The 15,805-nt window shown below is 53.8% G+C and overlaps 1 protein-coding gene across 1 annotated transcript; it reads right to left on the reverse strand.

Annotated features, from left to right (window-relative positions):
• Nucleotides 1-1,170: 1,170 nt before the first annotated feature.
• Nucleotides 1,171-15,802, reverse strand: IKZF5 (IKAROS family zinc finger 5). Its single transcript, XM_080688133.1, has 5 exons — nucleotides 15,661-15,802; nucleotides 13,285-13,433; nucleotides 6,202-6,382; nucleotides 3,833-4,015; nucleotides 1,171-3,564 (listed from the first exon to the last, which is right to left on the reverse strand). Exons 3-5 carry the CDS (start codon nucleotides 6,332-6,334, stop codon nucleotides 2,633-2,635), a joined length of 1,248 nt encoding a protein of 415 aa, XP_080544259.1. The 5' UTR covers nucleotides 6,335-6,382; nucleotides 13,285-13,433; nucleotides 15,661-15,802; the 3' UTR covers nucleotides 1,171-2,632.
• Nucleotides 15,803-15,805: the final 3 nt, after the last annotated feature.

Here is a 15,805-nt window from a genome sequence, read left to right on the forward strand (position 1 = left end):
CAGGAAAATAGCCAATGGGATTTTTTCAAAGTAGAAATCTAGCCTTGACTTGAATTTCCAGAAGTTGTAGCTACACACTACATTAGTGAAATCGGTTATTCCATATTAATCCTTTCACAGTTTCTTAAAAAAATATTAGTGGAGATAAATTATCTACCAACTTTAAAAATCTAAACTTATGTTCACTGAACAAAAATAAATTTAGTTTCAGAACATTGCCTGTTAACAGCAAAATACTATAAATATTGCATGTTAAACTTTCCCCAACACCTCATTTCTATAAAATGGGATTAAATATAAAATGGGATAAATATACTCAATACTTAATGGAAGATACATTTAACACACAGATTTAAGTGAAACCCTAAATCTTTTAAAAAACAGAACACTAAAGAGCGGCTAAGGCAGACTCACTTCAAGGCCTTGCGTGCATCACGCCGATGGAACAGCAACTGCGCCGAGTCCCAGGGAAATTAGTCATACATTCGAGTTTGCAATTATGAAAAAAAGTCTACATTGAAAGCGAAACGCACCTTCCAAACATCTATCTTTAGTTGTCAGAAAAAAATATAGTTGTCACTATCTGGCCCAGAATGCAGTTAATAAACTGGTTTTAACAAGAGAGTTCTCCCCTTTGTTTAATGGAAACCTGCATTTGCTATTCTGCGTATTGCTTTTGAATAAAGTAAAAGTGAGGGGGAAAAAGCTTCCAAACGACAGCACCCTCGTGCTTTGTGGGAATGAATGAATTCGGGGCGAAGTTACGCGTCTGGAAACGGCGGCACGGACCCCGGTCTGAGCGGTGAGCGAAGCGAGAGCGAAGCAGGACCAGGTTTTGGCCGCAGGAGCCTGGGCGGTGAGAGGGAAGAGGTCGAGTCGGAGCAGCCCTTTGAGATGCTGCTGCTTGGACCAGTGCCAGGGAGATGGGCTGACGGAGCACTAACCACTGAGGCCTTCGAAAGGCTTCCCAGCACTGCGGGCAGGAGACCCGTTAACTCGGCACTTCGGGCTTTTGTGCACATTTGCCACCGACACTTCCCTTTCAGGAGCAGTGTCCTTTTCAGTTAAAAAAGGCTCAACCGTTAGGGCGTTCTCTACAAACCCGGTAAGTGACACTCTCAAGCTTTAAACCAAATTAAAAACAGAATGTTTGCCAAGTACACAGAAACCAACAGTTAGAAATAATAAGTTTATTTGACCAAGTGCTCTTCAGGGTAAGCGAGTTATCACACAATATAGAAACAGCAACCTCCTATTCGAAATCCCTCTAGATTAATGAGCACGTCTTACTTCTGTAAACAAATCAAATGTGTCTGTGCATCTGCTACCTGCTTCCCCATGGCAAGCCCTCTTCCACTCCGGAGTCGAGGGGGCCAGCTCCCAGGGCCCTGTCACTGCACAGGGAAGACGGTCCCCTGCAGCGAGCATCACAACTGGAAGTCACACTCGGGTGCTAGGGGCCAGTTCTGAAGAGGAGACAGAACTCGTTTTGGACGGATGCTTCCTATTCAGAAACACCCTCCGCCTCACCTCTTCCCATGTGTTCCTGTACACGCACCAGAGAAACGACGGACAGCAAACGGGTGCGAGGCAGGAGGCAGGGCACGGGACGGTGGGGGTGCGTGAAGGCCTGTTTCCGGGAACCAGGGGGGACTTGCACTTACCTCTTTGGTCATCAAAGGAACGGGAGGGGGAACGGACACTCAATAGCCTTGTCAATATCCTCACCTGACAGTAATGATGTCAGAATAAAAGGTTTAAATACAAGGTTCAAACTAATAGAACAAAAAAGGCATCTTCATAGATAATCACCCTGATATTTCTAGCATTCTCATGTATTTACTTGTGGTTTTTAAAATAAACTACAAGTATAATAGAACGAATCCGATGGAAAACTGATGCATTTTTAAACAAGAGATTGAATAAACAGGTTTCCAAATATTAAACTCCATTTTCGATGTAAAGTCTTGTTTCATTTCTTTTCAGAACACTTCTCTCAAATTTTTATCACTTTAATTTTAAAGGAATTAGCTGTTTTACATTCCCCCTTATGGAAAAAAAGAAAGGTTTACTATATACTGAAATAGCTTTACTTCTATCAGTTGAAACTATCAATTCAACTTAACCTAAGTGAACTAGATAGTATTTCAACTATCTAAAGAGCAATTTTAAAGGCAATTCCTCTGCTAAACATGGAAATAAGTTGTAACAAAGTTGGTGAGAAAGTAATTTATTCTACCGTTTTAATATGGCAGAAATGCCATCTAGCTGCGTATACAGTGGGCCACCACCAGGATCAAGCTTTGAAGTCTACATGGACATAAACATGGGGTTTAAAGGAATACCTGTAAGACTAAGATTGCACTTCAATCATCAAATGTCTAAAGAAAAGGAAAAAACAGACACCAATGTGTCTAATTGTTCTTATAAATGACCCTGACCAAATGTTTATGGGAAAAAAAAAAGGAAAACATTTGTTTCCATTGTCAACTTTGTTTTCTATAAATATAATGTATAAACTTTAAATTAGCACATTAGGGATGGGTCCTCCCCCCAACAACGAAAACCAACGATGAACAAAACTAAGAAACGCGTCCCGTCAGAGCCGAGTCAGGAACGAGTGACCGTCCGGTCAGTGCTGGTTATGCTGCCCTCTTGCGAAGTGACAGGCGAAATCATACTTGTTTTTGCACTTGCAGCCGCATATGTTGCACTGGAACGGGTTCTCGTACCCGTGGCAGCCCATGTGGATGGTGTAGAGGACGTTGTCGGCGAAGTACATGTCGCAGTGCGGGCAGTGGTGCAGGAGCTGCGGGTCCTGGGCCGGCAGGGTGGGCGCGGGCGTGCTCGGCTGGCTGTTGCCTAGGCTGGGGGTGCTCGTGTGGGCGCTGGGCTCGCTGCTGGGACCGGCCACGGGGCTGTAGTTCCTCTGGCCGTGGGGCGGCCGGGGCTCGGGGCTGGCGGGGGAGGCGCTCTGAGGAATGCTTGGGGCCCCGGCCTGGGCGGAGGGCTGCTGCATCAGGAACGGCTTCTCGTCCGGGCAGGGCACGACGTCGGGGGACGCGGGGTTCTGGTTCTCGGGGGGCAGGCTGGACAACTGCCCCGCGAGCGTGGAGAGCTGGTTGAGGGGGTTGTCGACCAGGAGCTCCTGGGGGTCCCGGGGCAGGCCCCCGGCGGGGGCGGTTTTCGCCATGCTTTCGTAGGAGTCCGTCTGGATGGCGGGGATCTCGTGGGCGAAGTCGTTAAGGTAGTCTGGCTTCTGGACCACCATGGAAGGCGGGCTTAAGTTGATGAGTGCTCTTCTGCTGTAGCCCAGGTTGCTGGTTTTCTTCTGTAAAACACCCCACATTTTCTTGCTGCTCAAGGAAGACCTGGCACCTTTAATCGGCACCATCTTGTGCTTGCGCCGTCGATGATGGGACAGGTTGCTTCGATCGCTGCAGCGGAAGGAACACAGTTCACATTTATACGGTTTCTCCCCCGTGTGGGAACGCATGTGTGCTTCCAGGTGGCGCTCGTAAGCAGAGGCAAATGGACATAAGTGACATCTATGAGGCTTTTCACCTGTTCAGAGAGAAAAGCGGGGAGAAAGGGCCAGACAGAGGTTGAGAGATGATGTGGATCGGGACAGAGATGGCTGAGGAAGGGGAAGCTTTGCAGGGGCCTCACTTCCTGTGTGCATGCTATTATGCTGTTACTTCCCATCTGTTCAAACCTCACGTCAACCTTCCGTTTAAAACAATCAGAACTTCTTACAGCGCAGGCCCACCTGCCCTCCTGGGCCCCCCCCGCCCCCACAGAAGTGGCTCCCCGCCCGCCCGCTCTCCGGTACCTGTGTGGATTCTGATGTGTTCGATGAGCCGGGCTGTTCCTTTGCTGGCATAGTTGCAGTACCGACACTTGAGCTTCCCATCGAAGGTCCTTTCGAACCCGTCTACTAACATTCCTGAGTTTTCATCCAGGGACACTTCCACCGATGGGTGGTCCAGTCCATTCTGATCGCCGTCTGTCCCCGCTGTGAACAAAGGACAGCAGGAGGGGGTGTGCATCTCACAACGCAGCGCGCACTCTGGCCTGCGGGGGGGGGGGGGGCACACCACCTTGCCTGAGCGCAGCTCCCTGGCTCCTCCCAAAGCTACCGTCCTCCCAGGCTTCGGGGCCATGTCGGGGTGCGGCCCTTGTCTGACAGAGAGGAGACGGGGGGCCAGGTCGGGGTGCGGCCCTTGTCTGACAGAGGAGATGGGGGGCCAGGTCGGGGTGCGGCCCTTGTCTGACAGAGAGGAGACGGGGGGCCAGGTCGGGGTGCGGCCCTTGTCTGACAGAGAGGAGACGGGGGGCCAGGTCAGGGTGCAGCCCTTGTCTGACAGAGAGGAGACAGGGGGGCCAGGTCGGGGTGCGGCCCTTGTCTGAGAGAGGAGACAGGGGGGCCAGGTCGGGGTGCGGCCCTTGTCTGAGAGAGGAGACAGGGGGGCCAGGTCGGGGTGCGGCCCTTGTCTGAGAGAGGAGACAGGGGGGCCAGGTCGGGGTGCGGCCCTTGTCTGAGAGAGGAGACAGGGGGGCCAGGTCGGGGTGCGGCCCTTGTCTGACAGAGAGGAGACGGGGGGCCAGGTCAGGGTGCGGCCCTTGTCTGACAGAGAGGAGACGGGGGGGCCAGGTCGGGGTGCGGCCCTTGCCTGACAGAGAGGAGACGGGGGGGGAAGTAGTGACAGCAGCTACACGTTTACGTGCTCGCCACTTCTATCTACAAATATAACAGGAAGCCAGGAACATCTCCCCAGGTCCTCACTCTGCTTACTGGAGCCTAAAGCAATCAAAGCCGAGTTCTGCGCTGTCCCCCTCAGTCTGTACAGATGTCCTAGATGCTGGCTTGCATTTAGGACCCTAACACTCCAAGCACATAAAAATATCGTACTGGAGTCCTCTGAGCGTCAGAACTGCAGGACTGGGAGAGCTGGAAGGTGCTTGGCTCCGGCTCTCAACCCAACCCCACGACCTCTTTGTACAGGGACCCGAGGGCAAGCGCTCCCAGCAGGAAAACCAGCCCAAGGCGGGGACGGCCCTGCTCCCTCGAACCCCTGCACACTGCAGTGTCTGCAGGGACAGGCTCACTCCTGGCTCCCGGGGAAAGCACTTCCGTCCCATCCCAGGAGGCAGAATGCTGCCGGGAGGAATTCAAGCGGCACCCCACCGGGGAGAGAAGTCCAAGATCCAGCACCGCCACTGCCCCGGAGGCCTGGGCTCAGCTCCGCCCGCCCGCCCGCGCTCTCCCAAGCCAGGGCTCTCTAAGCGTGATGGATGTGCGGATCACGCGGGGAGTGTGGACTGGCCTGACATCCTGCACGTCTCACAAGCTCCCAGGTCTCTGCCGCTGGTCCCTGGACTACAAGGCCACAGACCATCTCGGTCAGGGGCCGGCACCTTTCCCTACAAGGCTCAGACAGCAGACACTTCAGGCCGTGGGGCCACGTGGCTCCTACCACAACCACTCAATCCGCACTTGTAGCACAGCTACAGAAAAATGTAACCAAGCGAGTGCGGCTGCATTTCAGTACAACTTTATTCACGGGTGCTGCAGTGTGGATTTCAGGATTTTCACCTTATGACATTCTTCTAATTTTTCCCAGCCATCTTTCAGGAGAAACCACTCTTAGCTTGCAGGTCACACAGAAATAAGTGGCTGGCAGTCCAGATGGGCTCCAGGCTGTCCTGTGCGGACCTAGGAGTGAGGTCAGAATCCATCGCGTGTGTGGGGCGCAAACGAGACACAGTCTGTGTGCAGGGGGCCGCTTTCTCCGCCCTAGCTCCTCCCCCAGACGGCTAACCATCGCCCCGTCTTCTTTCTGAGAGGAGAAACCCAAATCCCGCTTTGTCTCAGGCCTCACACAGAACCCGGTGGCCGAGTCCTTCGGTCTGAGCGGACGCTGGCCCGGGGTGCCTGTCCCTGTGAGTTACAGAAGAAGCTGGAGGACAGGGTGCCACGAGCGCCCGCATCGTCCGAGGCCGTGAGGCAGCGCTCGGCCCGGGGAAGCCTGGGGCCTCCCTCACAAAACCTGACGGGTTCAAAGGAAGGAAGGAAACTGCCCTGTTCTTTGTAGGAAAAAGGGACTGACTCACAGAGGGAGCCATGGCCCCGGTGGACAGCAATGACGCACAGGCCTGTGTCTGTGAGGAGGAGTTAGTGAGAGAATGAGGTGAGGATACCTCCCTGAAGAGCCTCTGCTTCCTTGTCCCCGCTCACGGAGCCCGAGATCATGTTCACGTGGTGGGTCTGCTGAGTCAGGTACTCCTGGAAGTCCTTCACGAAGTCCAGGGGCTCTGGTTTCTTCTCACCCATCTTTGCTTGTTTTGTGTGGGTTGCTTTTGGAGTTTACAGTCGTTCTACCTGGGGGGAAACGGACATGATTTACACTATTTAGGGGTCCAGTACAGGTTACGAGTGACAAAGCACGGCTGCGAGGCCCTACGCAGAGCAGCAGAGGACCGGTCCCCGTCTTTACACCCGTGTCCCCTGCCTGCGGCTGGGGAGACACCCACAGAATGGTGGGGAATGAACGTTTCATACTGACGTTCACGGGGGTTCGAATGTAGGTCTCAGAGGATGGAGGGAAATTACGAAGACCGGAAAAGAAGAGAGAGTCCGTCCAGATGGAAGAAGCAGGCACAGCAGCAGGGCGATCAGTGGGACAGGAAAGACACCACGTGGCTCGGGCTCCAGCTTCCTGGATGACGGGCAGGCTGCAGACCTGCATCGCCCGGAGCAGGTGTACTGGCCGCACGGAGCCCTGAGCACTGGGAATGTGGCTACGACAAACGACGCGTGTTACATTTCATTTAATTTACCCTGAAACAGCCAGGGACAACAGCCAAGGCTCCGAGTCAGAGGGTCACGTGAATGAGTCCTCTAGGAAGAGGGGATCTAGAACAGGGCGCAATCTTTCTGTCGAAGTCCAAACAGTAAATACTTTAGGCTTTGCAGGGCACACAGTCTCTGTCAAAACTACTCAACTCTGTCCCGTAGCTAACGGCAGCCACACACAACACGTAAATAAACGAACGCGTAGGCCTGTTTCAATAAAACCACAAAGCGGGCCCGAGCCGGGCTTGGCCTACGGGCTGCTCCCCTCCCCCTGCTTTCCCCTCCCCCACCTCTACCACCGCCGTCAGCCCACTCACTCTGAGAACGAGGGGGCGGGGAATGTGAGTTTGTCATCACAAACTAAACTGGTCCTCACTTAGGTTTATGGCCCAAATTCACAAACCAAATCACCAAAACGTTTTCCGGTAAGAACAAAATTAGGAAGTCTAACACCTAAAAGGCAAAAAGTCTTTTCTTCCAGTAAAAATACTGTTATGTAAAGGCCAAAGCTTGTCCAGTGGGAGGGCTCCATAACAGTATTTTCTAATTAACAAAAGCTGAACCAACATTCTAAGAACTAAAACTTCTATTTTAATTGATTAATTAGAAATCTACTGGAAACACACGTAACCCTTGACTCCCGCCTACCACAGCTGACCTGACCACACAGCAGTGCGGCCACGGCCTCCGGAACCCCCTACGGGCCGGGTGTGTTCAGCTGCTTCGTCCCACCTCCCCACGTTTCCCTGTCTGGTTCTGTTTCCTAGTCACTGTATCACTGTATTCTATTTGTTTTGTGACTGGAGTTGAATCTACTGATTATTTGTCCTTTAAAATTTGCCCTGTGGTTCGAAAAACAAGATGAGCCCGTCAGCTCCAATGAAAAAGATTAAGAATAAGATCAAGAACAATCCTATATAATAAAAGCCTAACATGCAAATTGTCCCCTCGACCGGGAGTTTGACCACTCGCTATGATGAGCACTGACCACTAGGGGGCGGTGCGGAGCATGGCGGGTGTCAGTGGCGGTGCTGGCAGCCGGTGGCAGTGGAGGCGCTGCCGGCTCTGATGGGCCCTGACGAGAGCAGGACCGCAGTGGGATGGTGGAGCAGGTGAGTGGGTGGCGCCAGGCCAAGGCAGGTGCAAGCCGAGGCTCAATTGCCCCCCCCACATCACCCTGCAGATGGCGACCAGTGGCAGCGGTGGGGGGCGGGGCTGCCGCCCGGCTCCCAGGCACTGAGGGAGCCAGGCAGGGTCCAGCCCAGATCGATGGCCTGCAGATGGCGAGATGCAGGGTGTCCGCCGAGCTCGCTCTCACTGCCCTTTTACCTCCCCTGGGATGCCAGGGCTTGCAGCCAGAGGAGCCCCCACGCTCAGGTGCCAGGCGCCGCAAGGAGCCCAGCCCGCACGTGCGCGGCCTCTTCCAGGTGAGCGGGGCTGCAGCCACTGGGACCGCAGGGGCCAGTCGGGCTCCCAGTGGGTTCGTTCGCACAGGAGCTGGTCTGCGAGGCTGGCCGGGAGCGAGTGCACTGCCCGCCTGGCTTCCACGTGGACCACTGGGCGGCCCAGAGGCCACGCTGTGCCCTGGCCCACGGCGTCTGGCAGCGCTCACCGCATCTCCGCATGGGGACTCGGGCGCCGTGACTCAGGTGGAGGGGCGCGCGCGGGGGCCTGTGGGCCCAGGAGCTGCCCAGGGCCCAGAGGTCAGCTGGGACCTGCCCTTCCACGCCAGTGGTTCATGCTTCGATCGCCAGCCAGGCCTAGGGACCGTACCCATGCACAAATTTTGTGCACTGGGCCTCTAGTCTATAATAATGAAAGCATAATATGCTAATTAGACCGGACGTCCTTCTGGACGACCTTCCGGACGAAGCTGGGGCTGAGAGGGAAGCCTGGGTCCCAGGTGCCAGAGGGAAGCCAGTGCCGGCAGCCGGGGGAAGGAAGGCCTACTCTTGCACGATTTTCATGCATCGGGCTTCTAGTATACTAGTGGCCCAGTGCACGAAATTTGTGTGTGTGTGTGGGGGGGTGTCCCTCAGCCCGGCCTGCACCCTCTCCAATCTGAGACCCCTCGGGGGATGTCTGACTGCCGGTTTAGGCCCGATCCCCTAAACCGGCAGTCGGACATCCCTCTCGCAATCCGGGACCACTGGCTCCTAACCACCCACTTGCCTGCCTGCCTGATTGCCCCTAACCACCTCTGCCTCAGCCCCACCACCATGGCTTTGTCCGGAAGGTCTCCCAGAAGGTCTCCTGGTCTAATTAGCATGTTACCCTTTAATTAGTATAGATAATAATGTTATATCTCAATAAAACTGAAAGCGAGGGAAGACAACTCAAAGCACAGAGGGGTGGGGAGAACTGTAAAAATATATACAAAAGTGTAAGAAATATAACAGTTGTAGAATGAGTTCCAGAAACAGAAAAATGTATAAGAAATAGTTTTTTAAAAACAATGATCAATAAATGTCCAGAATTAGAGATCTATTTCATAGTGAATGGGGTCAGAGTGTAAAATAGAATATACGATAACACTTAGACACATTATTGTGAAATTTAAAAATCTCAAAGACAAAGAAAATTATACAACACTGTCTAGAGAGAAAAGGCAGTGCACCCACATAGGAAAACAATCAGATTGATAGGGTATCAATGCAACCCCAGGTACAGAAAACAATAGAATCCTGCAGAATCAATTTCAGAATGCTTAAACTTTAAACTGATAAAGGGTATCTTCCAGAACGACACCACAATTAAGGGAGAACATTTAGAGGCGTTGCTTTTAGAACGGGTAGGGAACCTTTTTTTTTTTGCCCAGAGCCATTTGGAGCTTTACATCATTCGTGCGCCATACAAAATTATTAACTTAAAAATTAGCCTGCTCTATTTGGTAAAACAATTAACTCACTCCTAATGCCTTGGCAGGGCCAGACCAAAACATTTCTCTGGCCTTATATGGCCCACAGGCTGGGTGTTCCCCACCCCTGCCTTAGAATCAAGAAGACAAGAATACTTGCTATTGCTACTGCTATGCTTTAACACTGAATTTTGTTGGGTGACACTGGTTAATAAAATTATACAAGTTTTAGGGGTACAATTCTATAGTACATCATCTGTATAATGTATTGTGCTACTGCTATTCAACATAGCTTTGGAGGTAGAGACCCCCACAATAAAGAAAAAAATGGTATGAGGATTGGGAGATAAAAGATGATGATGATGAAGGAGAGGAGGAGGAGAAGGAAGAAGAAGAGGAAGAGGAGGAGCAAGAGGAGGAGGAGGATCGGGCAAATTATTTTATAAATTGTAAAAGTTATAATTAAGAAAGAAATCCTGATATTTACCTTGCAACTTAGCATCACCTCTAGCCAATCAATTCATATGGACACTGGTGTTTCCACTGGGAAGTAGCTGAATGTGCTGTGACAAGGTTCACTAAGCAGACACAGCTTCTTACCAAATCCCAACCAGAAAGCACACTCTGCCAGGGCACAACACGTGACAATGCAGAGAAACGCGGGAGACTGTCAGCGCGCAAGCAGAAGACGATGCTTTCCTGCGGGCCTCTCGAGATTTAAGAGCACAGACGAGCCTGATTACAGGGGGGGCTGGCCATTCTGACCGTCTTGGCGATGGAAAAAGGAAAATGACATTGTAAACATGAAAAATCAAATTTTAGTTTTTAACATATTGATACGGCTTGTAACCTGAGACCTACATCACCGCCCCCCCCCCCCAACATACTTACACACAGACACGCACACACCCTGATGCATGCACAGCACGACAGGTCCTTGCACAGCTTTAAGCCCTGGGGTGAAAGTTGCCTAAGTCTGAATGGAGTCTTTGGTTCAAGACCCAGGTTTCTCTAGCTCAGTCAGTCTATCTTAGCACAATAAACAGAAAATGAACACTAATTCTGAAACAACAGAAAGCTTCCTGAAGCTGAAAGAAAATGCAAATTTTTATACCCAAACCACCTTTCTGTCTTTAATAAAGCAATCAATAGGCTCAGGACTAAAAGTTTACTCTAAGAACTCTGCAAATTAACTGATATATGGAAATGCCTCTAAAACACTAATAAATTTTAAAACCTTTGCAAAAATAACATAAAAATCAACTTTGGAAATCAGCAAATTATAATGTTTTTATTGAAAGTATCTTTCGTACTGGCCATGAATTCAACACCTTGGAGCTTGTTAGCCAAAAAAACCTTACACAAAATTTCAATGTGTAAAATGATGTCATCAGAAAAAGAAACATATTTAAGAGTTGTCCACTTTTACCATAGATTTGGAAGGTATATTCCAAGCCTGATCTACTCTTTCTGTAACTAATATCTATACTAATAAAAGGATAATATGCAAATTGATTACGACGCCCTCACAGTAACAACCAAACAGCAGGCTGTGTGGGGTGACAAGGCCTGCAGGGGGGTTAGCGAGGGACGAGCAAACGACTGACCAGCAGGCTGCGTGGGGCAACCAGGCCAGCAGGGGGGGCAGTGATGGGCGACCAGGCCAGCAGAGGGGGATGAGGGGCGACCAGGCCAGCAGGTGGGGGGGGGGCAGTTGGGGGTGACCAGGCCGGCAGGGGGGGCAGTTAGGGGTGACCAAGCCAGCAGAGGGGGGCAGTGAGGGGTGATCAGGCCAGCGGGGGGGGGGGCATTTGGGGGCAACCAGGCTGGCAAGGGGGGCATTTGGGGGCAACCAGGCCAGCAGGGGGGGCACTAAGGGGCAACCAGGCCAGTGGGGGGGGGGAGCAGTTAGGGGCAACCAGGCTGAAAGAGGGGGCAGTTGGGGGTGACCAGGCCAGCAGGGGGGGCAGTTAGGGGCATTCAGGTAGGCAGGCAGGCAGGTGAGCAGTTAGGAGCCAGTGATCCCAGATTGTGAGAGGGATGTCCGACTGCCGGTTTCGGCCAGATCCCAGGGACATCCCCCGAGGGGTCCCAGATTGGAAAGGGTCCAGGCTGGGCTGAGGGATCCCCCCACCCCGTGCATGAATTTCGTGCTCCAGGCCTCTAGTCTAACTATATCAACCAAAGAGAATAGTTGTTTCCCATACTGTATGATAACATTAGTGGCCCAGCGCATGACATTGCATGCAGTAGGCCACCCGCTGCTTCTGCAGGAGCTGGCGGGAGCCGCAGCACACACGTGGAAGCCGGCGGGAGGGAGCCGCGCTGCTTCTGCGGGAGGTGGGAGGGAGCTGCCGCTGCTGCCAATGTACGTGGGACCGAGAGGTGCTCCATGCATCTCCTGGTGACCGGTGGCGCACGCAGCCCTGCACCTCGCCGCGCGCAGACCCTCCCACCCGCGTGCACCTGCTGCGCACACAGCCTCCTGCGGATCGGTCGTTACTGTGATGGCGTCCCAACCAATTTGCATATTAGCTCTTTATTATATAGGATTATCATATAGGATTCTTTATGATACTGTAACATTTCTGAGCCCTCCCTGTGATTACTGATTAAAATTGAACCGGGTACTCCACTGCGTGTAGGTACATGTCTACATAGAAACTGAGTAGCTTATACCTCAATTATTTTTATGTCAATAGCGTCCCCCAAACTAGCCATCCAAGGCTCAAAAATAAGGTTCTTACCAAGCGGAGGCTGCGCACGCTGGTGAAAGAAAGACCCACCTGAGAGCGAGCTTTGCTGTCCTAAAGGACACGGAGACCTCTTGACCACTGAGCAGGTGACTGAAACTATTCTGATCTTCCTTTGGTTTCTGGTAAAGGACCTATTTGTATGATGCCCTCTGATCTTTCTTCTTTACTCTCACATTACAAATGGGAAGTTTTGATCACCACACACACGCACACACACACACACACACACACACACACCCTCTGAACCAGTAGATAACAATACAGAGGCGTCAGGATGCAAATTACAAGACGACCACAGCCCTGGGATGGAGGGAATGTAAGAACCACAGGAACTCTAACCACCTTTTTCCTAAGCTCTAGGAGAACTTGGGGAACATGCGATTAGGGAATAGAATCTATTTTATTGACACATTTGTCTTAGAAGGATTACTAATCATAGAACAGAATACTTAGCAGTGTACTAATGCAATAACTTAATGTGGGGGTTAGGTAGGCCTATAACATAAAAGTGACTGCAGTTCAACGGATGTGCTTACTTTCATACAAATAATCATGGTCCTTGAAAAACTTACTCGGCCATAGAACAGACATCAGCAGAGAAGTCTGACAAATCAGGTTTGGTTCGTGTAGGGAATAAATGGGCTCTCACAGAGAATTAGAACACATTTCCTCCGATTATAGAACTGTCAAAAAACAAATTCTCGAAGGCAAAGAGGGACATTCGGAGGCATTGGGAAACCAGAGAACATAAAAGTAAAACATAAATAAGGACAAGTTATTAGGAGAAATTCAAAAGCAGAGTTACACAATCTAACCTTTTCACCCCAAATCAGTTCCTCCTTTTTCTCGCCAGTCCAGCATTGATGAAATGTAGAGTAACTGAAGTTTACTCTGGAGACACACCAAGCGGCTCCACAAGGCCATGGAGGGAAGTTCAACTGAGATGGAAAAGCCACAGGGAGGTCTGCAGAGAGAAACACACCACAAATGAACCGTCTGTGGCAGGGGTCCTCAAACTTTTTACACAGGGGCCAGGTCACTGTCCCTCAGACCGCGGGAGGGCCGGACTATAGTTTAAAAAAAAAACGATGGCCGAAACCGGTTTGGCTCAGTGGATAGAGCGTCAGCCTGCAGACTGAAAGGTCCCAGGTTCGATTCCGGTCAAGGGCATGTACCTTGGTTGCGGGCATGTCCCCAGTAGGGGGTGTGCAGGAGGCAGCTGATCGATGTTTCTCTCTCATCGATGTTTCTAACTCTCTATCCCTCTCCCTTCCTCTCTGTAAAAAATCAATAAAATATATTTTTAAAAATAAACAAAAAAAACCCACGATGAACAAATTCCTATGCGCACTGCGGGCCCGGGACGCATCGGCTGCTAAGCAGGACAGGCAGCGGCCCCCGGCGGGCCGGATCCATGTCCTCGGCGGGCCGCCTGTGGCCCGCGGGCCGTCGTTTGAGGACGCTTGCGTGGTAAGAAGGGCGTTAGCATCTACTACAGGGTTAACCAGCTCACAGAATACCCGGGGGCCGTCTCCCCGCAAAACTGTCAACAGACGATCAAAGACCACAGAGCGCGGGCCGAGACACACCTGCTGGGTCTCCTCCCACCGTCCGGCGTCCGGCTTTTTGCATTGGGCACCCGGTGCCCTCAGCGGCAGCCCTTGGGGTGTCCTGAACCCAGCAAAAGCTCCCAAGGGTCCCCCAAGAATAACACGCGCTCCTGCGACTACTGTCTGTCCTTTTCTCAACGGGTGGGCTGGATGTCGGTCCAAACTTGCAGCGTCTCTCTAAATTCAAGCTGTTCATTTCACTAGTTCACGGGCACTGCTGGGAGGCTCAGGCTGGGCGGACCACCTCCGGGTGCATGCGAACAACACACAACCAGAGGACACGCCAGCGGGCAGGGGTGTGAACGCCCACCTCCCCCCCTCAGGGCACATCTGGACTCCACCTGTCACCCTCCCCACGGCGACCCAAACGCGTAGGGTTTTCAGGGCAACCCTGCACCCCAGGGGCCAAAGACACCTAACCCCTCCAGTCGCTGTAACGACTTCCCGAGAACAGGTTCTGGGGCTGGGGCGAAGGCGCCATGTACGTGGAACTACATGGAACTTTTAAAAGTCGTTAGCGCAGGCATTTTACAAGTTGGCGTGGCGTTCTGTTCCTTACACACCATTGACTGTCCCTCCATCTCACCCCGTAAAGCGCCTGCACGCCCCTCCCCGCGGGTCACTGCTTGTGGGTCCTGAACCAACAGCACACCGAGGGGCACCAAACGGGCCGCCGTGAATTCAAACCCCAACACCGCCCCCGAGCGCGGGCAGGTGCGCGGCCCGGCCACTCGCGCTCCGGACGGTTCCTCCGGAGACTTCAGACCCGCGGGACGCCGCGCAGCTGCCGGCTGCAGGGCCCTTCCCGGCCCGCGCCCCGCCCCGGAGCCGGCGCACACGCGTTCCTCCACCCCGGCCCGAGCGCGGCTCCGAGGGGCCTTTTAAAGTCCTTCTCCCAACCGGCCGGGAGGCGGGCACCTGGGCGGCTGCGCCTCGCCGGGCCCTGGAACCCCGGCCACGGGCGCCCCCCCTCAACCCGAGCCTCCGAGCCCCGCCCGACGGCCGCCACCTCGGGGCGCCCCCCTCAACCCGAGCCTCCGCCCCGCCCGACGGCCGCCACCTCGGGGCGCCCCCCTCAACCCGAGCCTCCGCCCCGCCCGACGGCCGCCACCTCGGGGCGCCCCCCTCAACCCGAGCCTCCGAGCCCCGCCCGAAGGCCGCCACCTCGGGGCGCCCCCCTCAACCCGAGCCTCCGAGCCCCGCCCGACGGCCGCCACCTCGGGGCGCCCCCCTCAACCCGAGCCTCCGAGCCCCGCCCGACGGCCGCCACCTCGGGGCGCCCCCCCCCCGCACGCCCACCTGTCAGAGCGAGGCCGCCCCCCAAACACGCCCGACGGCCGCCACTTGGCACCGCTCCCTCGGGACCGCCGGGCCCCGAGCACCGCGCCCTTCGCACCAGGGCCTGAAAGGGCCCCGGGTCCTAACCCCACCGACCCGTCGACCACGCCCGCTGCCCTGCTGGGCTGAGTTCCGGGCGGGTCAGCCGCTCAGCCGCCCACCCGGCTCTCCCGTCCCGCCTCTCTCCTCAAGCGTCCTACTTGGCCGCGTGGCCGCCGGCTCGGACGGCAGCCGGCTACTTACCGCCTGGCAGCTGCCCCGAGTCACCCCCGCCGCCTGGTACGTCGCCGCCGCCGTCGCCGCCGTCGTCCCCGTCACCGCCGCTGCTGCCGCGGCCGCCGCCATGTTTGGTGCGTCTCCGCTTCCTTCCCGCCCCGCTGCTTTCGTC

This window comes from Plecotus auritus, assembly GCF_963455305.1.
Source record: "Plecotus auritus genome assembly, chromosome: 9".
Classification (NCBI taxonomy): domain Eukaryota; kingdom Metazoa; phylum Chordata; class Mammalia; order Chiroptera; family Vespertilionidae; genus Plecotus; species Plecotus auritus.

Coding starts and splice junctions, on each gene's coding strand:
- IKZF5 (XM_080688133.1), bottom strand. CDS start 6,334: ATGGGTGAGAAGAAACCAGAGCCCCTGGACTTCGTGAAGGACTTCCAG. Junction 4,016..6,201: donor AGCAGAGGCTCTTCAGGGAG/GTATCCTCACCT, acceptor CTTTGTTCACAG/CGGGGACAGACGGCGATCAG. Junction 3,565..3,832: donor ACACATCAGAATCCACACAG/GTACCGGAGAGC, acceptor CTCTCTGAACAG/GTGAAAAGCCTCATAGATGT.